The sequence below is a fragment of the Triticum urartu genome, chromosome 7 (assembly GCF_003073215.2).
Source record: "Triticum urartu cultivar G1812 chromosome 7, Tu2.1, whole genome shotgun sequence".
NCBI classification, from domain to species: Eukaryota; Viridiplantae; Streptophyta; class Magnoliopsida; order Poales; family Poaceae; genus Triticum; species Triticum urartu.
In genome coordinates this window covers 684,343,081-684,363,110 of record NC_053028.1, presented here as the reverse complement: position 1 = coordinate 684,363,110, position 20,030 = coordinate 684,343,081, and the positions used below count along the sequence as shown (strand labels likewise).

The window sequence follows — 20,030 nt, the reverse complement described above, 5'->3', positions numbered from 1 at the left end:
TAATGAAAGAGGCGCTAATGACTCCCTGCCCGTCACAAACAAGGTTTGCCAAGGCTCTGGCAGGGAGTAACGACTCACCATCCACTTGTTTTCCAGGTTCAAGATGATGGACTTCCTAGGAGATCTCTTGTAATTTTTTTTTTTGACATTTTGTTGACTGATGACTGATTGGCTCATGCTTTCCTTGTTCACACTTGTCGACGTGTAAAAAAAATGAGGACCCAATGGCCAAAGTCGCGAACGGACGCCGCTGGCGCCACGCCAGAGCCCACCACCACCACACCCGAGCCTGCCAATGAGCATTTCTTGTTTTCCTTCCTTCCTTCCCCGCGCGTCTCCAGGCTGCACCGCTGCAGCTGCAGCTCCCATGGAGCTCGCGGTGAGAGCCGCGGCAGCTTCCTGCTCCTCCTACCTGTCGCACCATCCCCCGCGCGCCCTCGTCGCCGGCCGCCTAGGCCGCAGCTCCGGCCTGCCGCTGCCGGCTCGCCGCGTGGCCGTAGCCGCGGCAGCTATCGCCCTCAACCCGGTACGTACACACGCCCAACGCTAGATGATTCTTATCTTAGGGAGAGAAGGGAACTGGTTGCCTTTACTGTTTACTAGGAAATGGAGAATGGACTGTCGCACACCACATGTTTGATGTTATGCCTATGCGGCTATGCTGCTGATATTTGGCCACGAGGTGCAAAGATTGAACCTGGCATCGCAGATTAGTTGACTGGCCTAAATGCTTATATACCCGCTGATGATCTATGCTGCCTTACATGTATGGGATGTCTGCTCTCTGCAATCGAGCCTGTACTATTTAACACCCAAGAGCTAATCACGCAAACAGGGTGCTCATGTGTTCTCCGGAAAAGAAGCAGCTTATTTAATAGCATAGTTACTGAATTGGTTGCGTTAAGCGTAGTGGAATGTTGTGTGTACCAGGTTTTGATGTAATGCTGAGGTGGGAACTCATTTACTATTTCTACTGTGTAAAACTGACGCTCGTCATGTGAAAAGTTTCAGGAGACCAAAACCGAGCAGAATGACACTTCAGAAACTGAGGTGTTCGCTTGCCCTGTTTGCTATGAACCGCTGATAAGGAAAGGGCCGCCAGGCATGAACCTGTACGTCTAAAGTCCATGAGTTAATTTCATCTCGCATGCATATCTGTTTGCCGGATTAGGATTTATGTTGTTTTGGCTTCTACGCGTGTCGCAGGCCAGCGATTTACAGGTCCGGATTCAAGTGTACAAAATGCAACAAGTCATTCACCAGTAAAGATGTCTTCTTGGATCTCACTGTCACCTCAGGAATGAAAGAATACAGTGAACTCAAGCCTGCTAGAACCGAGCTGTTCAGGAGCCCGCTCGTCTCCTTTCTTTACGAGAGAGGTTGGCGTCAGAACTTCAATCGGAGTGGCTTCCCTGGCCGCGACAAAGAGGTACATTTCTTGTCTGTCTCATTCTTCAGTTCCATGGCCTTAAGCTGTTACTGCTCAGTAAGAAATTATTTATGTTAAATCGTATATCTGTCAAAGCCAAGTATTTGGTGCTGCAACAAAATGCTGTCTCCAGTTTTCATGCCAAGAACATATTCATATTAATATGCATATAATTCTGGTCTGCTGTTGGCTTTATCAGTTCCAAATGGCTCAAGATTATTTCCAACCAGTCGCTGGTGGTATACTTGTTGATGTCAGCTGTGGCAGTGGCTTGTTTTCGAGGAAGTTTGCAAGCTCTGGGACATACTCAGCTGTGATTGCTTTGGACTTTTCTGAGAATATGCTCCGCCAATGCTATGACTACATCAAACAAGAAGAAACTCCTATGAACACGTGAGCTTTCCTTTGTGTTTACTTTTAGCTTTCCCTGTAGGACTTGAAAATATGTCTTGCAACATCCAACTCCAACAAACTTTCATTTAGACAACTTGGGCATCACTAAATTGCTTGTGGAAGCTAGTGGTTTGTTTTTCACTACCAAAAAACCTTATGATCTCTGTTCAAAACATTCCTTTTGTTTGAAGCACAGTACAGTAATCATGAACATTCATCAGCTGTATTCCCTGATGCTTTGAGCAAAAAGTTACTGTTTCTTCTTTTGGTTCTGCAGGAACCTCGCACTTGTAAGGGCTGATATTTCGAGGCTCCCTTTTGCTTCATGTTCAATTGATGCCATTCATGCTGGAGCCGCTATACACTGTTGGCCATCCCCATCAAATGCGGTATAGTACCTGTCTCATTTGCACTTTTTGATTAAATATTGTACATGGTTCATAACTTCATATTGTACATGGTTCATAACTGGTGTCTTTAAAATTACGATTTTATTTGTCCAATCCACTGAACAATTAGTCAATCCATAAAGTTTAACTCTTGGCATTACATGAGAAATACCGTTCCGTATTTCTGTGAATTAATGACTGCAAAATGAATTAGTAAAGTCAACCACAATAGTTTAGTGCTTACTTAGTATGCTTTGGACAGCTTTGTGCAGGCACAGGACATCGTGCAATGACCTGTGTACCTATCTTTTTGTCATATGAATTTATTCGTCACCATGACATCTCCTCCCGCTGCTGTTTGAAAACCAGATAGCTGAAATCAGCCGTGTGCTGAAGCCCGGCGGTGTATTCGTAGCGACAACCTTCTTATCCACCCCCACAAACAGCGGCCTGTTCTCTATCGATGCACTAAAGCCACTGAGACAGGTAAAAGAAGTCGTCGATCGTCTAGCGCTACTACTTATTTTCTGCGTGGCAGAGGTTACCTAACCTGATGCACCTTCTCTGCCATGTGCTGCAGATTGTTGGGCCAGTGAACAGCAGCTACAACTTCTTCATGGAAGGGGAGCTGGAAGACCTGTGCAGATCCTGTGGCCTGGTGAACTACAGCAGCAAGGTTCAGAGGTCATTCATCATGTTCTCCGGGCAAAAGCCGTAGCTGATCATAGCCAGACTTTCTTTGTATAGCCAGTCACGGTGTATATATAGCTGTTCTTTCTTTTTACGGGCATATATATAGCTGTTACAATTAAATCAGGTGGTGAGAATGTAACTCACACGCACATTAGGCAACTGAACCAAAATGCATGGTCTCTGACTCTGATGAACAACAGTAGCATTTCTTCAGGTTCAGGCATTGAGCAAAAGTTTTACACCTGAACAAATGTGTTGTTTCTGCACCATACATAAAACTTTAAAGTAACTGCTGAACTATAAACCTTTTATGGTATCCGTTTCTAATTAAGCTTGATAACGACCTGAACGTCTATTAAAATCTTCAAGGGTACAGACTGAATTCCTTTCTAGAGAAGATCAAGAGGGACGTATCCTGGCTCCATTTTTTACAAGATGGATGAAACCCAAGAGAGTATCGGTGCAAACAATCAGACTGGCTGAGTGAGTGATAGGATATCGTCATCAACCAAAATTATTCCCAGGATCCAGAACAAACCACACCATACAGCAGCAAGAAAGAAACTATCCTAGCTACTAAGCCTGCTGGCTGGCCTCGAGGTACAAGCAGCCATTCCGGCACCTCACGATTGTTCAAGGTACAAGCAGAGTGGTGAATAAACCTGCTGCTTGGAGGCAGCGGCACCAAGCTTCTTCAGGTCGAGGCGTGTCACAGGTGCTCGATTCGAGCTATCAATTGCATTATTCCTCGAGCGGAGCGAGTGAGACTGCTTGAAGCAATGTGTGTAACTGGTGCAGATCCATTCACCATTCATATCATATGACCATAAGCTTCCAGCAAAATGTGTCATTGTGTTAAATGAAAGGTCAAGCTAATTACAGCACTGTAGCAAAACTGGCAAGCCAACAGGTCGGAGGAGCGAGCGCTATTCCCATTCACAGGGCGGTTAGGCAGCAGATAGAAGCTGCTCCATCCAGATGATTCAATCTACTCTCTACTCTCGACACACTTAATATGACAGCCTATGCTTCGCAGTTCTTGAAAAACAACAGAACTATTGTTGCTGGACCATTGCTACAGCAGAAGTACCATATGGCGTTTCTTCTAGCATTCGCGACTGGAGCTTCATTTTCGAGGGTAATCAGCTGCAAGCCTCTCGTTCTTTTCAATGCAATCCCTATCTAGACGAGGCGAGTTCCTTCTTTTCACATTTCCCTGGGATTCAATAAATGTAAGAGACGAAAAATCAGTGACGCTCCATGATGAGTTAGATAAAGTTATGATATAAAATCTTTTTTTAGATGTGGGCCCAACCGTGAAGGCTTTCACTAGGTTTCTCCACTTATCCTGAAAGATTAAACACATAAAAATTAACATCTTTTACAATAAAATATATGTAGATAAATAAAAGATGAACAGAGAAAAAGTGTGAAATACAACAAAACAATGAGTAGAGAGAGCATGTAATGCATGTTCTTTAGTGCAATTAATCACCAATTAACTATACCTTAAGATCGTAGTTGCAGACGACCGGAGCAGAGCCGGCCGGCGGCCTCTGCTTGGAGACACTTCCTCGACCTCTGCTCTCCTGATGCTAACTACGGTGTGAGAGAGTGGCCTTTATATAGTTCTTTATATAGTTCTTTTTAGCTTAAATGTATGTCCATCGTCTATTTATGCTTCGATTTGCTATCCCAAGGAACCTAACCCATGTGATGTGAAGCAGCGCAAGACTAGCTTAGTCATGCCCACTGATTTGCAGCGAAAATTGCCGGCCATGTTCTAGAATTCGTTTCAACCTTCGGCCGGGGGTAGCTGCAGGTTTTACTGCAAGAGTGCAGAAATGTTTTTACAAAGCATAACATTTTTCAGGCTTTGGCAGAAGTAAAAAGACGGGTGCAGATATGGGCCACATGACACGACCACAGAGGAATTCTTTGTAGTCGGGCATGCTATGTTGTCAACGGCGAATATATATTCCATTTTCTAAATTTGGAAGAATATGATTCGAGGTTACAAAGTGCATTACTACACATTATAGTCGAATCATCAAACTCATCTAAACCTTCTTTTTTTTTACGATAGAGTGTTTCTCACCAAAAGATTGGGATACCCATAGTGCTATCACACACCCTTCCGCGAGGTTTGGTGGGTGGGTGGGGTGTAGTTCTAGGTGAAAGCTTGAGTTTATTCAAGGGGGTGGGGGTTGGGGAAGGAGGTTGATGCTGGCAAAGATGGTGCCCAAGTGGGTCATTTCTCTCCTTGGAACCTTACATGCGTTTTCGAATTACTCGCTCACTTCTCACTCAGGATCGTGGGCATGCTTAGTGGTGGAGGTCAGCTTTTGGGTCGACGTCGGTGTTGGAGCTTCTCAGCGAGCTGCATTGTTGGGTTGACAGTGTTGCCCCTTTTCCCTTTCTCATTGGAGGGATTTTTCACGTTAACATCTTTGTGTTCTCCGTGTTAATTTAATTTTCTTCGTTTTCTTGCCTATCGTATCTCTAACACTCTACACTACTATGATGCACACAACCTTTTTATTATTATTATAGTTGACGTAAGGCAGCAAGTCCATAGACATCATCAAATAGAGTACAGAACATGGACACCTATGACTAAATCGACTTCTTCCACGGCAACAAATAGAGTACTAATATCTCGCTGCGTCTGGCCGGAGATGGTTTGGACAAGGATTCTCATCTTGGTTGCCGAGACCAACCAATAGAGACCAGCACAACAAAAAGGAGACAACATCTTCAACAAGGTAACGCATTTGGCAAGGAAACAAGGCCTTCAACAACAATAAGTACATCGCTGTTGAGCTTGACTAGTAAAGGTAAGGCCAAGGGTTTTCACCCCAGACATGAAGCGGTGCTCCAGTTACCATCTTGATGATGGATCTTCCGGTAGTTGCACCAGTTAGTACTCCACACCATACCAAAAAAGCACTAACGTATTGGTGGGATGTCTTCCCGCCTTCGAACATCACCACAACCACCGGGAGGTCATCCATGTCGTGGTGGTGATGCGGCCGCTGCCATTCTGCAAGCGTACCACCGCCGTCCTGTCTTGCCATCAATGGATCTTAACACTGTTGAGGCCGACATGACTCCCATCCATTCCATTGCATGTGCCTTCTCGCCTGTCAACTCGTGCGTGCGCCGCCCGCACGGCCACCACCGTCGCGCGTGATAGGATAGCTGGACGCCGGCGCGGTAAGCGTCATACGCGAGCACACATCAGGAGTCCCAGCCGAGCTACTATGTTCCAGAGAAACTAAATGTTCTTTCTAGCCTTATTACCTGCATGAATAAATGATACTCCCTCCATCTTAAAATAGGTGTCTCAATTTTGTACTAATGTTGTGACACTTATTTTGAGACGGAGGGAGTATGATGTGATGTGAGCTCGAGGTTGCAAGCTCCACGAAGTTTCCTCCTCCCCAAATATGAACCGGCAATGCATGGCACAGTCCACTGTTCATTTCTAGCTACGCGCCATTCATGCGGGCACAGGTCACAGCCATGGCCGATCGGGTGGTATGACTGGCCTCCACTCTGCACCACCGATCGGGTGTAGTGATGATGGACCGTCCTTTTCACTAGTTTGTGCAAACGAGTAGCACAGGCTCATGGTTGTGCCTTCGGCTTAAAATGGTTACTGGGATGCTTCACAGGCACAACAATGCATTATAGTCGACTTTTGCCCGAAAAAGGGCACTTATCATTTGGGAATGAATATCCATCAATTTATGCTTCTATTTGCTATCCCAAGGTCTCTGAGCTAGCCTAACCCATGTGACTTGAACCAGGCGCAGGACTAGCTAGCCAGGACCATTGATTTGCAGCCAAAAATGGGCGGCAATCTTCCAGAATTTGTTTCAACTTTCGGCCGGGGGTGTTGAGATAGAGCATTCATTGCAACCTAGTGTAGAATAGAAAGCCTTGAGCCTCCCTCCATTGAACGCAAGAGCGCATAAATGTTGTTACCCAACATAACATTTCCAAGCTTCTGTCACCAAGTAGAAAGACGGGGTGCGGATATGGGTCACATGATATGATCACGAATAATATTCGTAGTGGTCGTCATCATGTTTCAAACGGTGAATATACATGTCATTTTCCAAATTTGAAAGAATAAAGTTTGAGGTTACAGAGTGCATTATTAGTTATTACACATGGTAGTCGGATCGCTAAAGTCATCGACACCTAAATCAACAGAGTATTCCTCATCGAAAGATCCGGGCAACCATAGTGCTATCACGGACCCTTACACAAGATTTGGTGTCTGGGTGTGTGTAGTTCTAGGTCTTTGACGGGGGGTGGGAGTTGGGGAAGGAGGTCCATGCTGGTGGCGATGTCGGCAAATGGGGTCATTTCCGTCCTTGGAGTCTTACCGTGCATTTCAAAATTAATTGCTCACTTCTCACTCCGGATGGCGGACATGTTTAGCGATGGAGGTCAGCTTCATCAGTGTTGAAAGATGTTGGTGCTTCTTAGCAAGCTACATCGTTGGGTTGCGGGTCTTGCCCTTCTGTTCAACTACACTCTTAGCACAATTTAGCTAGATAATTCATCCTGTCCATTGGGCATCTATGTTTTTGGGCCTAATTTCTTTAAAAAATGGGGCATGTCATCTATATAAATGCACCAAAGCTCCCTATCGTCTTGGTGTGGGTTTCGTAAGATGGTTTTTCCTCTTCTTCTTTTTGATAAAGGCTATTTTCATTCAGTCGTTATATCGAGCTGATGCAACTGCATTGAGAAAATGCACAGCCTCTGGATAACAAGATGGACACATCCAAAATAACAAAACAAGCGACGCTGGCACACCGATTTTTCTTTTCATGTAATTTGGAAAAGCCAGTGATTCCACAAGGTTAAGGAAACTTCACTCATTTGACCCTCCCAAACATGTGTATTTTCACTTTCGCCCCTCTTGATTCCTCCACTAGCTCCCCACTGGTTTGAATAAAATTTACATGTAAGATCATGATCACAACTATTGTACATTGGAGATGATGAGTACTATGGGATTATAAGTTGTAAGTCTTTTTGTAAATTACTCTTGTCCACTATTATCTGCCTTTTTCCTTTCCTATAAACTTTTTGAATTGCTACCTCAAACTAGAGCCATGAACCACAACATTTGCATGGATGAGCCAATTCGCAAGAGCCAGCCTTTTAATTGGGAACCTTTTACCAAACAACCACATTGATTGGATAATGTTGTTATTAGTTATATCCAGCCAAATGATAGTTAGATAAAAACATGCACAGTGTGAAATAATCGTGAAAGTGCATACAAATGACCAGAGCTTGGGTGACGCAGGCACCGGCGGAGCTATGTTGGGGCCGGGGGGGCATCCCCCCCGCTTTGGTCAAAAGTCTGAAGGAAAATTTATTTTAAGGGCTTAGATGAAGGAAAAACTAGCCTTTTGCCCCCCAGATCTTTGTCATTTATGTCCCCCCACCCCAATGGTTTCTGTCTAGCTTCGCCACTGGATCCAGGTACATGCCAGCAGAAAGGAAAGCCTGTGTGTAGGTCAGGCGTGACGATGGACCAGTCCAACGTGTCCATTTCACTAGGCCTCTTCGATTCACGAGAATTCAAAAACACAAAAAATAAGAAAACATAGGAACAAGATAGGATTGCATGTGCAAAATAGAGGATGGTGAAAACACATGAATTTGCATAATTGTGTGTTTGATTTGCAAGAATAGAAAAAAATACCGGAATCCAAAAAGGCATAGCCTAATTAAGGTTAAAACATATGCAAATTTCATATTAAGTTAATACACTATGTTAGTTATGGCATTTGCCTTGGTCTTTTGCATATTATGAATGTAAAAGAGAGGTTAGAGTGGATCATAAAATTCCTTTGTTTTTCGTAAAACCAAAGAAAAATCTCTATGTTTTCCCTACAGTACATTCTTTTGAATCAAATATATAAACAGTGTAACCATTGTAAAATGTGAAAATGTTATCCACTCAATACAGGAACACCGATTTCAGTTAGTTCGTAAAATTAATTTTCTCTAATTTTGAACCAACTTCACATATTTTGATTGATTTCAAAAATTCTATTTCAGTTATTTTTCACAAATATCAGATTCACACACTTAAGTTACCAGCTTCGCAAATAAACAGTTTTACAAAAAAGGTGAGTGAAATAAGTGGATTGAAACGTCAAAATTTAAATGTGTTTGAAATGTATCATCAAAGATTTCAAATATATAAAAAAATCAAAAATGAAATTACATTCTAAAAGATATGAAGTATTGAAACTGACAAAGAGAAAATAAAAATATGGGTGTTTGGATAGATGGAATATAAAAAATGCAGTTTCTATAAATTAGAAAAACCGTCCAACCGAATAAAATCTTGTTTGGCTGTTCTAACTAATCCATGGATATAGAAAACGTGGTTCACGGAAACCCTGAATTTTGAGGTTATGAAAAAACAAGAATTAGTGGTGGGGGGAAGGGGATGGACGAGGACGAGGCGGCGCGGTGCACGTTCGACGAGCTGATGGACGCCTCCGCGGAGCTCGTGCGGCGCGGCGACCTCGACGCGTACACGGACGACCGCGAGGCCTTCGAGCGCGGCGCCTGGGACTACGAGCACGCGCGTCGCCGTCGCCGCCTGGCGCGTGAGGCTCCAGAAGACGACGAAGCTGATCAACAGACCGCCGCCGCGAGCGTCGGAGCCGACACCGTCGGCACCGGCTCGAAGATCGCGGCGGAATCGTCCAGTGGACAGGCAGCTAATCCTGACCCGCCTGCAGCGCAGCCTGATGCTTCGGGTGCGACGACAGAGGAGGAAGCCGGCGGCGTCGTCGCGGCCTGTGATTACGTGTACGATCCGTCGTCGGGCTACTAAGGCAGCACGGGGCACTACTACGACGCAGCGTCCGGGTGCTACTGCTGCGCGTCCACGGGCACATGGTTCTCCTACCATGTCGACGGCGAGGCGAGCAGTACTCCGGCCGGCACGCACGTCGGAATGTAGGGGCGCACTGCTGCAAATGTTTGGCTGATCGTGTAGTCATTTTGACGTCTACTGAGTTGATGTGATTGTGTATCAAGAGGACTTTAGCTGCCGATTAAATCGTCGCTTATTTTGTTTCTCAAAGGAAACATAATTTTGCATGTTATTGCTAAGCATGTTTCATTTTATTCCAATCTTGTTCAAGAAACGTTTCACAATTCATAAAGTTCAAGTGCATTTATCTTTACATATGTTTCATTTTATTTGGTCTTGTTTCAGTAACGTCTCAATTGCATTTGAACAAACTTTTCATAAAAAATCAAATACGTTCATTTTCAGGCCTTTTCATTTTTTAGTCTTGTTTCAATGAATTTCAGAGACAATCAAGAGATTTTAACATAATTTTCATGATATAAATATCAGTCATGATTTAATGTCACTAGTAGAAATAGGGGCTTCCGTTCGGGCCTGGCCAACCCATTAGTCCCGGTTCTTCCACGAACCGGGACCAATGGATGCATTCGTCCCGGTTCGTGAGCCCAGGGGGCCGGCCGGGGCCCCGTGGGCATTGGTCCCGGTTCGTGTGGACCCATTTGTCCCGGTTTCAGGCACGAACCGGGACCAATGGTCCTCGCTCCTGGCCCACAACCATTGGTCCTGATTCGTGGCTTGAACCGGGATAGAAGGCTGGGCTTTAGTCTCGGTTCCAGCCATGAACCGGGACAAATGAGTTGCCTATATATACCCCGTCGCTGCAGCAGGGCACTCCACAATGCTCTGTTTTTTCTGCCCGGCAAGGAGAGGGCATTTCGGTGCTCTAGGTCATCTCCTATGCACACGAGGTGTTCGATGAAATGCCCAAGCCACGCTAGTTAAGCTTTCTCCTCTCGAAGCTCGACCTCGAAGCTCCATTTTCCCCGAGATTTGTGTAGGTTTAGCGGTCCGTCACGTCCCGTCCCCGTCTTCACCGCCTCGATCGCCCGCGCCGATCTCGTCGCGTGCACCACTGTGGTGAGCCTCTTATCTTCTTCTGAAAGAAAAAATTATTACTTTAGATAGATACTTGTCTAATTTTCTTACTTTTATTATTGCTTGTGCTTATATAGTGCAATGGTTTTGGTATCCGCCCCCATCGGACCTAGTCCTGGCTATGATTCGGATGTGGTATATATATTATCTTTTATAACTATTTGGTTCATTTATTGTTTATGACAATTATGCCCATCAAGTTGACATAGATTTTATTTATGTAGGAAGTAGTTGAATCGGAAATTCCAACCGACCCTATTGTCAAGAGGTTAAATTTAGTTGAAGAAGAAAACAATTACTTGAAGGAAAAAATAAAAAAAAATTGAGGAGGAGAAGATGATATTGGAGTTGCATGTTGCGGATGTCGTCGATGATCACAAGATCAAGATGGATGCAATGCGGTTGAAGATGAGAAAGATTAGAAAATATGCCATTCATACCGAGGCTTGGTATCATTATGCAGTTGGATCGATTTTTACCTTGGTTGTTATTATGATCGCATTTATTGTTGCATTGAAAGGTTTCACATAGTTTCAATGTATGGTTTAACTAGATGCTCTAGAGAGCTATATGTTGTTCAATGAGAACTATGTATGTACTTTGATTTTAATATGATGATGAACTTCTATTAATTTGGTCACTTATCTATCCACGAGAGCTATATGTACTAAATTGATGATGTAGCTTTGAATGGTGCATTTTATACACGAAGTGCATCCAGTTTTTGCCTTAAGCCTCACTACTTTCTTGCACATGCTATGTGGGTGAAATGATGATACCATGCCAACTTTCAACCTTTTCAGAGTTCATTTGTAGTGCTTTTCAATTTCAGGGTCTTATAGCTCAAAATAATCAGTAAATGCATGAAAATAACAAATGAAGTCAGAAAGGGTTGAAATTTGATGATGTGGCTTTGAATGGTGCATTTTGAAAACAGAAAAAGTATGGAGTTCAAATAAGTTCAAAAAATGAAATCCCTTTGTAACAGACGAGTTTCTGTATGAAACCCTCATACTTCGAAAGAGATTGTGCATTTTGTACACGAAGTGCATCCAGTTTTTGTCGTAAGCCTCTCTACTTTCTTGTACATGCTATGTTGGTGAAATGATGATACCATGCCAACTTTCAACCTTTTTAGAGTTCATTTGTAGTGCTTTTCAATTTCAGGGTCTTATAGCTCAAAATAATCAGTAAATGCATGAAAAATAAGAAATGAAGTCAGAAAGGGCTGAAAATTGATGATGTGGCTTTGAATGGTGCATTTTGAACACAGAAAAAGTATGGAGTTCAAATAAGTTCAAAAAAATGAAATCCCTTTGTAACAGACGAGTTTCCGTATGAAACCCTGATACTTCGAAAGACATTGTCCGTTTTGTACACGAAGTGCATCCAGTTGTTGCCGTAAGCCTCTCTACTTTCTTACACATGCTATGTGGGTGAAATGATGATACCATGCCAACTTTCAACCTTTTCAGAGTTCATTTGTAGTGCTTTTCAATTTCAGGGTCTTATAGCTCAAAATAATCAGTAAATGCATGAAAAATAACAAATGAAGTCAGAAAGGGTTGAAAATTGATGATGTGGCTTTTAATGGTGCATTTTGTACACACAAAAATTATGGAGTTCAAATAAGTTCAAAAAATAAAATCCCTTTGTAACAGACGAGTTTCCGTATGAAACCCTGATACTTTGAAAGAGATTGTGCATTTTGTACACGAAGTGCATCCAGTTTTGGCCATAAGCCTTTTCAATTTCAGGGTCTTATAGCTCAAAATAATCAGTAAATGCATGAAAAATAACAAATGAAGTCAGAAAGGGTTGAAAATTGATGATGTGGCTTTTAATGGTGCATTTTGTACACAGAAAAAGTATGGAGTTCAAATAAGTTCAAAAAAATGAAATCCCTTTGTAACAAATGAGTTTCCGTATGAAACCCTGATACTTCGAAAGAGATTGTGCATTTTGTAGACGAAGTGCATCCAGCTTTTGCTGTAAGCCTCTCTACTTTCTTGCACATGCTATGTGGGTGAAATGATGATACCATGCCAACTTTCAACCTTTTCAGAGTTCATTTGCAATGCTTTTCAATTTCAGGGTCTTATAGCTAAAAATAACCAGTAAATGCATGAAAAATAACAAATGAAGTCAGAAAGGGTTGAAATTTGATGATGTGGATTTGAGTGCATTTCGAACACAGAAAAACTATGGAGTTCAAATAAGTTCAAAAAAATTAAATCCCTTTGTAATAAACGAGTTTCCGTATGAAACCCTGATACTTCGAAAGAGATTGTGCATTTTGTAGACGAAGTGCATCCAGTTTTTGCCGTAAACCTCTCTACTTTCTTGCACATGCTATGTGGGTGAAATGATAATACCATGCCAACTTTCAACCTTTTCAGAGTTCATTTGTAGTGCTTTTCAATTTCAGGGTCTTATAGCTCAAAATAATCAGTAAATGCATGAAAAATAATAAATGAAGTCTGAAAAGGGTTGAAAATTGATGATGTGGCTTTGAATGGTGCATTTTGAACAGAGAAAAAGTATGGAGTTCAAATAAGTTAAAAAAAAGAAATCCATTTGTACCAGACGAGTTTCCGTATGAAACCCTGATACTTCGAAAAAGATTGTGCATTTTGTACACGAAGTGCATCCAGTTTTGGCCGTAAGCCTCTCTACTTTCTTGCACATGCTATGTGAGTGAAATGATGATACCATGCCAACTTTCAACCTTTTCAGAGTTCATTTGTAGTGCTTTTCAATTTCAGGGTCTTATAGCTAAAAATCACGAGTAAATGCATGAAAAATAACAAATGAAGTCAGAAAGGGTTGAAAATTGATGATGTGGATTTGAATGGTGCATTTTGTACACACAAAAAGTATGGATTTCAAATAACTTCAAAAAAAATGAAATCCCTTTGTAACAAACGAGTTTCCGTATGAAACCCTGATACTTCGAAAGAGATTGTGCATTTTGTAGACGAAGTGCATCCAGTTTTTGCCGTAAGCCTCTCTACTTTCTTGCACATGCTATGTGGGTGAAATGATGATACCATGCCAACTTTCAACCTTTTCAGAGTTCATTTGTAGTGCTTTTCAATTTCAGGGTCTTATAGCTAAAAATAATCATTAAATGCATGAAAAATAAGAAATGAAGTCAGAAAGGGCTGAAAATTGATGATGTGGCTTTGAATGGTGCATTTTAAACACAGAAAAAGTATGGAGTTCAAATAAGTTCAAAAAATGAAATCCCTTTGTAACAGACAAGTTTCCGTATGAAACCCTGATACTTCGAAAGACATTATCCGTTTTGTACACGAAGTGCATCCAGTTTTTGCCGTAAGCGTCTCTACTTTCTTGCACATGCTATGTGGGTGAAATGATGGTACCATGCCAACTTTTAACCTTTTCAGAGTTTATTTGTAGTGCTTTTCAATTTCAAGGTCTTATAGCTCAAAATAATCAGTAAATGCATGAAAAATAACAAATGAAGTCAGAAAGGGTTGAAATTTGATGATGCGGATTTGAATGGTGCATTTTGATAACGGAAAAAGTATGGAGTTCAAATAAGTTCAAAAAAATGAAATCCCTTTGTAACAAACGAGTTTCTGTATGAAACCCTGATACTTCGAAAGAGATTGTGCATTTTGTACATGAAGTGCATCCAGTTTTTGCCGTAAGCCTCTCTACTTTCTTGTACATGCTATGTGGGTGAAATGATGATACCATGCCAACTTTCAACCTTTTCAGAGTTCATTTGCAATGCGTTTCAATTTTAGGGTGTTATAGCTCAAAATAATCAGTAAATGCATGAAAAATAACAAATGAAGTCAGAAAGGGTTAAAAATTGATGATGTGGCTTTGAATGGTGCATTTTCAACACAGAAAAAGTATGGAGTTCTATTAAGTTCAAAAAATGAAATCCCTTTGTAACAGATGAGTTTCCGTATGAAACCCTGATACTTCAAAAGAGATTGTGCATTTTATACACGAAGTGCATCCAGTTTTGGCCGTAAGCCTCTCTACTTTCTTGCACATGCTATGTGAGTGAAATGATGATACCATGCCAACTTTCAACCTTTTCAGAGTTCATTTGTAGTGCTTTTCAATTTCAGGGTCTTATAGCTCAAAATAATCAGTAAATGCATGAAAAATAACAAATGAAGTCTGAAAGGGTTGAAAATTGATGATGTGGCTTTGAATGGTGCATTTTGAACACAGAAAAAGTATGGAGTTCAAATAAGTTCGAAAAAATGAAATCCCTGTGTAACAGACGAGTTTCCGTATGAAACCCTGATACTTCGAAAGAGATTGTGCATTTTGTACACGAAGTGCATCCAATATTTGCCGTAAGCCTCTCTACTTTCTTGGACATGCTATGTGGGTGAAATGATGATACCATGCCAACTTTCAACCTTTTGAGAGTTCATTTGTAGTGCTTTTCAATTTCAGGGTCTTATAGCTCAAAATAATCAGTAAATGCATGAAAAATAACAAATGAAGTCAGAAAGGGTTGAAAATTGATGATGTTGCTTTGAATGGTGCATTTTGAACACAGAAAAAGTATGGAGTTCAAATAAGTTCAAAAAAAATGAAATCCCTTTGTAACAAACGAGTTTCCATATGAAACTCTCATACTTCGAAAGAGATTATCCGTTTTGTATACGAAGTGCATCTAGTTTTTACCGTAACCCTCTCTACTTTCTTGCACATGCTACGTGGATGAAATGATGATACCATGCAAAAAGAAAATTAACTAAAAAACTTTTATAAAACTCTAATAGCAAAAGGAATGAACTAAAATGTTTTTATAAACCTCTAGTATTTTTTAAACTAAAATTATATAAAATTCATGCCACTGAAATTATCAAAGTATTTTCTGTTCAAAACATGAAAAGCAGAAAGAAACGAAATAAACTTTAATAAAAAGTAGAAACAACATTAAATAAATTAAAATTAAATAAAATAAATTAGTAGAAATAAAATAAAATAAAATAAACTTTAATAAAATAAATAAGTAGAAACAAAATAAAACAAATTAAAATTTAATATAATAAATAATTAGAAACAAAATAAAATAAACTTTTATAAAATAAAGAAGTAGAAATAAAATAAACTTTATAAAAGTAAAATAAATAAACTTTAATAAAAGAAATTAACTTCAATAAAATAAATAAAATAGCAACAGTAAGATTTTTTGTTGTAAGTAGAAACCAAATAAAAGAAATAAAGCAACAAAAAAAAAGTGCCAACTATTGGGCCACCACGGCCTGAATACGACTAGAAACCCTACCATGGGCCAGGATTCGGGCCCGCAGAAGGCCCAGTAGGCCCATCAAGCATAACAGTGACAATTAGGCTCGTAAGCCTGCAATCGAGAGGAGCTCGAGAGGGGTGCGGCAGTGGGGCTTATAAACCACTCCGCGCCCCTCTCAACTAGCGAGGTGGGACTAAAGTTTTGGCCACGGGAAGCAGAGGCCTTTGGTCCTGGTTGGTGGCACCAACCGGTACCAAAGGGGGGCATTCGTACCGGTTTGTGCCACGATCGAAGGATGAATACTATGATAATTACTACGACCCCGTTGATTCTTCTGAAATATCCCTTTTTGATGATGCTTGCTATGCTTGTGGCCAAGATGCCAATATGAATTATGCTTATGAAGATGAACTTGCTATAGTTCCTTATGTTAAACATGAAATTGTTGCTATTGCACCCACACATGATAGTCCTATTATCTTTTTAAATTCTCCCGACTACACTATATCGGAGAAGTTTGCCCTTATTAAGAATTATATTGATGGGTTGCCTTTTACCGTTGCACATGATGATTTTGATGAATATAATGTGCATGTGCTTGCTGCTCCTACTTGCAATTATTATGAGAGAGTAACTATATCTCCACCTCTCTATTTTTCCAATAGGATAAAATTGCAAGAAACTGCTTATGCTATGCATTGGTCTTTACTATGTGTGCATGAATTGTTCTTTTATGACATGCCGATGCATAGGAAGAGAGTTAGACTTTTTTGTTATATGATATATGTTACTTTGTGCTCACTACTAAATTACAAATCATTGTTAATTAAAATTGGCTTTGATATACCTTGGGATCCGGGTGGATTCATTACTTGAGCACTATATGCCTAGCTTAATGGCTTTAAAGAAAGCGCTGCCAGGGAGACAACCCGGTAGTTTTAGAGAGTCATTTATTTCTGTTGAGTGCTTTCATATAGTTTAAAAACAACAAAAATAAAGAGGGGGACCCAAAACTTTTTCAAAAAGGAAAGTGAAAGTGAGAAAGACAAGCATTGTTGAAGTGGGAGAGCTCCTTGAACTTTGGTCATGCTCACGACAACTTTGTGAATCTTGATTACAGAAAATTTTCAACAAAAATAATTATCCCCTTATACAATTCCATTGTATTATAAAAATAATGTTCCAAGGTTTGCCTTTAGGATGTTTACATTTGCTTGATGGTCTGTACGGTGCAGGACAAAAACTTTGGCTGTAGTGCGCGATTTTACATTTTTAGCTGGAACGTCAAATGGTTCTGATTCTTTTTGCACTCTATTTATATACAAATTGTTTATTTTTCCTAATTTTGGCAGAATATTTCAAGTATCAGAAGTATGGTGAATGTTCAGATTTTTACAGACTGTTCTTTTTTAGACAGATTCTGTTTTTGATGCATAGTTTGCTTGTTTTGATGAAACTATCAATTTATATCAGTGGATTAAGCCATGAAAAAGCTATATTATAGTAGACACAGTGCAAAAACAAAATATGAATTGGTTTGCAACAATACTTAGAGTAGTGATTTGCTTTATTATACTAACGGGTCTTACCGAGTTTTCTGTTGAAGTTTTGTGTGGATGAAGTGTTCGATGATCGAGAAGGTCTCGATGTGAGAAGAAGGAAGAGAGGCAAGAGCTCAAGCTTGGGGATGCCCGAGGCACCCCAACTAAATATTCAAGGATACTCAAGCGTCTAAGCTTGGTGATGCCCCAGAAGGCATCCCCTCTTTCTTCAACAAGTATCGGTATGTTTTCGGATTCGTTTCGTTCATGCGATATGTGTAATCTTGGAGCGTCTTTTGCTTTTAGTTTTCTTTTTTATTTTATGCATCATGCTGGTATGAGATAATCCTTGGTTGATTTATAGAATTCTCTATGCACTTCACTTAAATCTTTTGAGTATGGCTTTATAGAATGCTTCGTGTGCTTCACTTATATCATTTCAAGTTTGGATTGCCTGTTTCTCTTCACTAGGCAACTGCCATTTGTAGAATGCTCTTTTGCTTCACTTATATTTGTTAGAGCGTGGGAATATCTTTTGTAGAAAGAATTAAACTCTCTTGCTTCACTTATATCTATTTAGAGAGATGACAGGAATTGGTCATTCACATGGTTAGTGATAAAATCCTACATAAAACTTGTAGATCACTGAATATGATATGTTTGATTCCTTGCAATAGTTTTGCGATATAAAGATGGTGATATTAGAGTAATGCTAGTGGGTAGTTGTGGATTAGTAGAAATACTTGTGTTGAGGTTTGTGATTCCTGTAGCATGCACGTATGGTGAACCGTTATGTAATGAAGTCGGAGCATGATTTATTTATTTATTGTCTTCCTTATGAGTGGCGGTCGGGGACGAGCGATGGTCTTTTCCTACCAATCTATCCCCCTAGGAGCATGCATGTAGTACTTTGTTTCGATGACTAATAGATTTTTGCAATAAGTATGCGAGTTCTTTATGACTAATGTTGAGTCCATGGATTATACACACTCTCACCCTTCCACCGTTGCTAGCCTCTCTAGTATCACGCAACTTTCGCTGGTACCATAAACCCACCATATACCTTCCTCAAAACAGCCACCATACCTACCTATTATGGCATTTCCATAGCCATTCCGAGATATATTGCCATGCAACTTCCATCATCATCATATACATGACTTGAGCATTCATTGTCATATTGCTTTGCATGATCGTAAGATAGCTAGCATGATGTTTTCATGGCTTGTCCGTTTTTTGATGTCATTGCTACGCTAGATCATTGCACACACCGGTACACCGCCGGAGGCATTCATATAGAGTCATATCTTTGTTCTAGTATCGAGTTGTAATATTGAGTTGTAAGTAAATAAAAGTGTGATTATCATCATTATTAGAGCATTGCCCCAGTGAGGAAAGGATGATGGAGACTATGATTCCCCCACAAATCGGGATGAGACTCCGGACTTTAAAAGTAAATAAAAGAGGCCAAAGAAGCCCAAATAAAAAAAGAGGCCAAAGAAGCCCACCAAAAAAAACAAAAACAAAAAAACAATAAAGAAAAGAGAGAAAAAGAGAGAAGGGGCAATGTTACTATCCTTTTACCACACTTGTGCTTCAGAATAGCACCATGTTCTTCATATAGAGAGTCTCTTGAGTTATCACTTTCATATACTAGTGGGAATTTTCATTATAGAACTTGGCTTGTATATTCCGATGATGGGCTTCCTCAAATGCCCGAGGTCTTCATGAGCAAGCAAGTTGGATGCACACCCACTTAGTTTTTAGTCTGAGCTTTCATACACTTATAGCTCTTAGTGCACATGGGCAATCCCTACTCACTCACATTGATATCTATTGATGGACATCTCCATAGCCCGTCAATACGCCTAGTTGATGTGAGACTATCTTCTCCTTTTTGTCTTCTCCACAACCACCATTCTATTCCACCTATAGTGCTATGTCCATGGCTCACGCTCATGTATTGTGTGAAAGTTGAAAAGGTTTGAGAACGTCAAAAGTATGAAACAATTGCTTGGCTTGTCATCGGGGTTGTGCATGATGTGAATATTTTGTGTGGTGAAGATGGAGCATAGCCAGACTATATGATTTTGTAGGGATATATTTCTTTGGCCAGGTTATTTTGAAAAGACATGATTGCTTTATTACTAGGCTTGAAGTATTATTGTTTTTATGTCAAATGATAGACTATTACTTTGAAGCACTCGTATCTTAATATTCATGCCAGGATTAGATATGTGATCAAGATTATGCTCGGTAGCATTCCACATCAAAAATTATCTTTTTTATCATTTACCTACTCGAGGACGAG

The 20,030-nt window shown here is 40.5% G+C and overlaps 1 protein-coding gene across 2 annotated transcripts; it reads left to right on the top strand.

Moving 5' to 3' along the window:
• The first annotated feature begins 247 nt into the window (after nucleotides 1-247).
• Nucleotides 248-3,155, top strand: LOC125523754 (uncharacterized methyltransferase At2g41040, chloroplastic-like). Of its 2 annotated transcripts, none has more exons than XM_048688817.1 (7): nucleotides 248-526; nucleotides 1,012-1,112; nucleotides 1,207-1,429; nucleotides 1,629-1,822; nucleotides 2,100-2,211; nucleotides 2,581-2,697; nucleotides 2,792-3,155. In XM_048688817.1, the coding sequence occupies exons 1-7, from the start codon at nucleotides 296-298 to the stop codon at nucleotides 2,927-2,929; spliced, it is 1,116 nt and encodes a 371-aa protein (XP_048544774.1). In that variant the 5' UTR covers nucleotides 248-295; the 3' UTR covers nucleotides 2,930-3,155. The 2 variants fall into 2 exon arrangements, with proteins under 2 accessions (XP_048544774.1, XP_048544773.1); XM_048688816.1 differs by having other exon boundaries at nucleotides 249-526; nucleotides 1,006-1,112.
• Nucleotides 3,156-20,030: the final 16,875 nt, after the last annotated feature.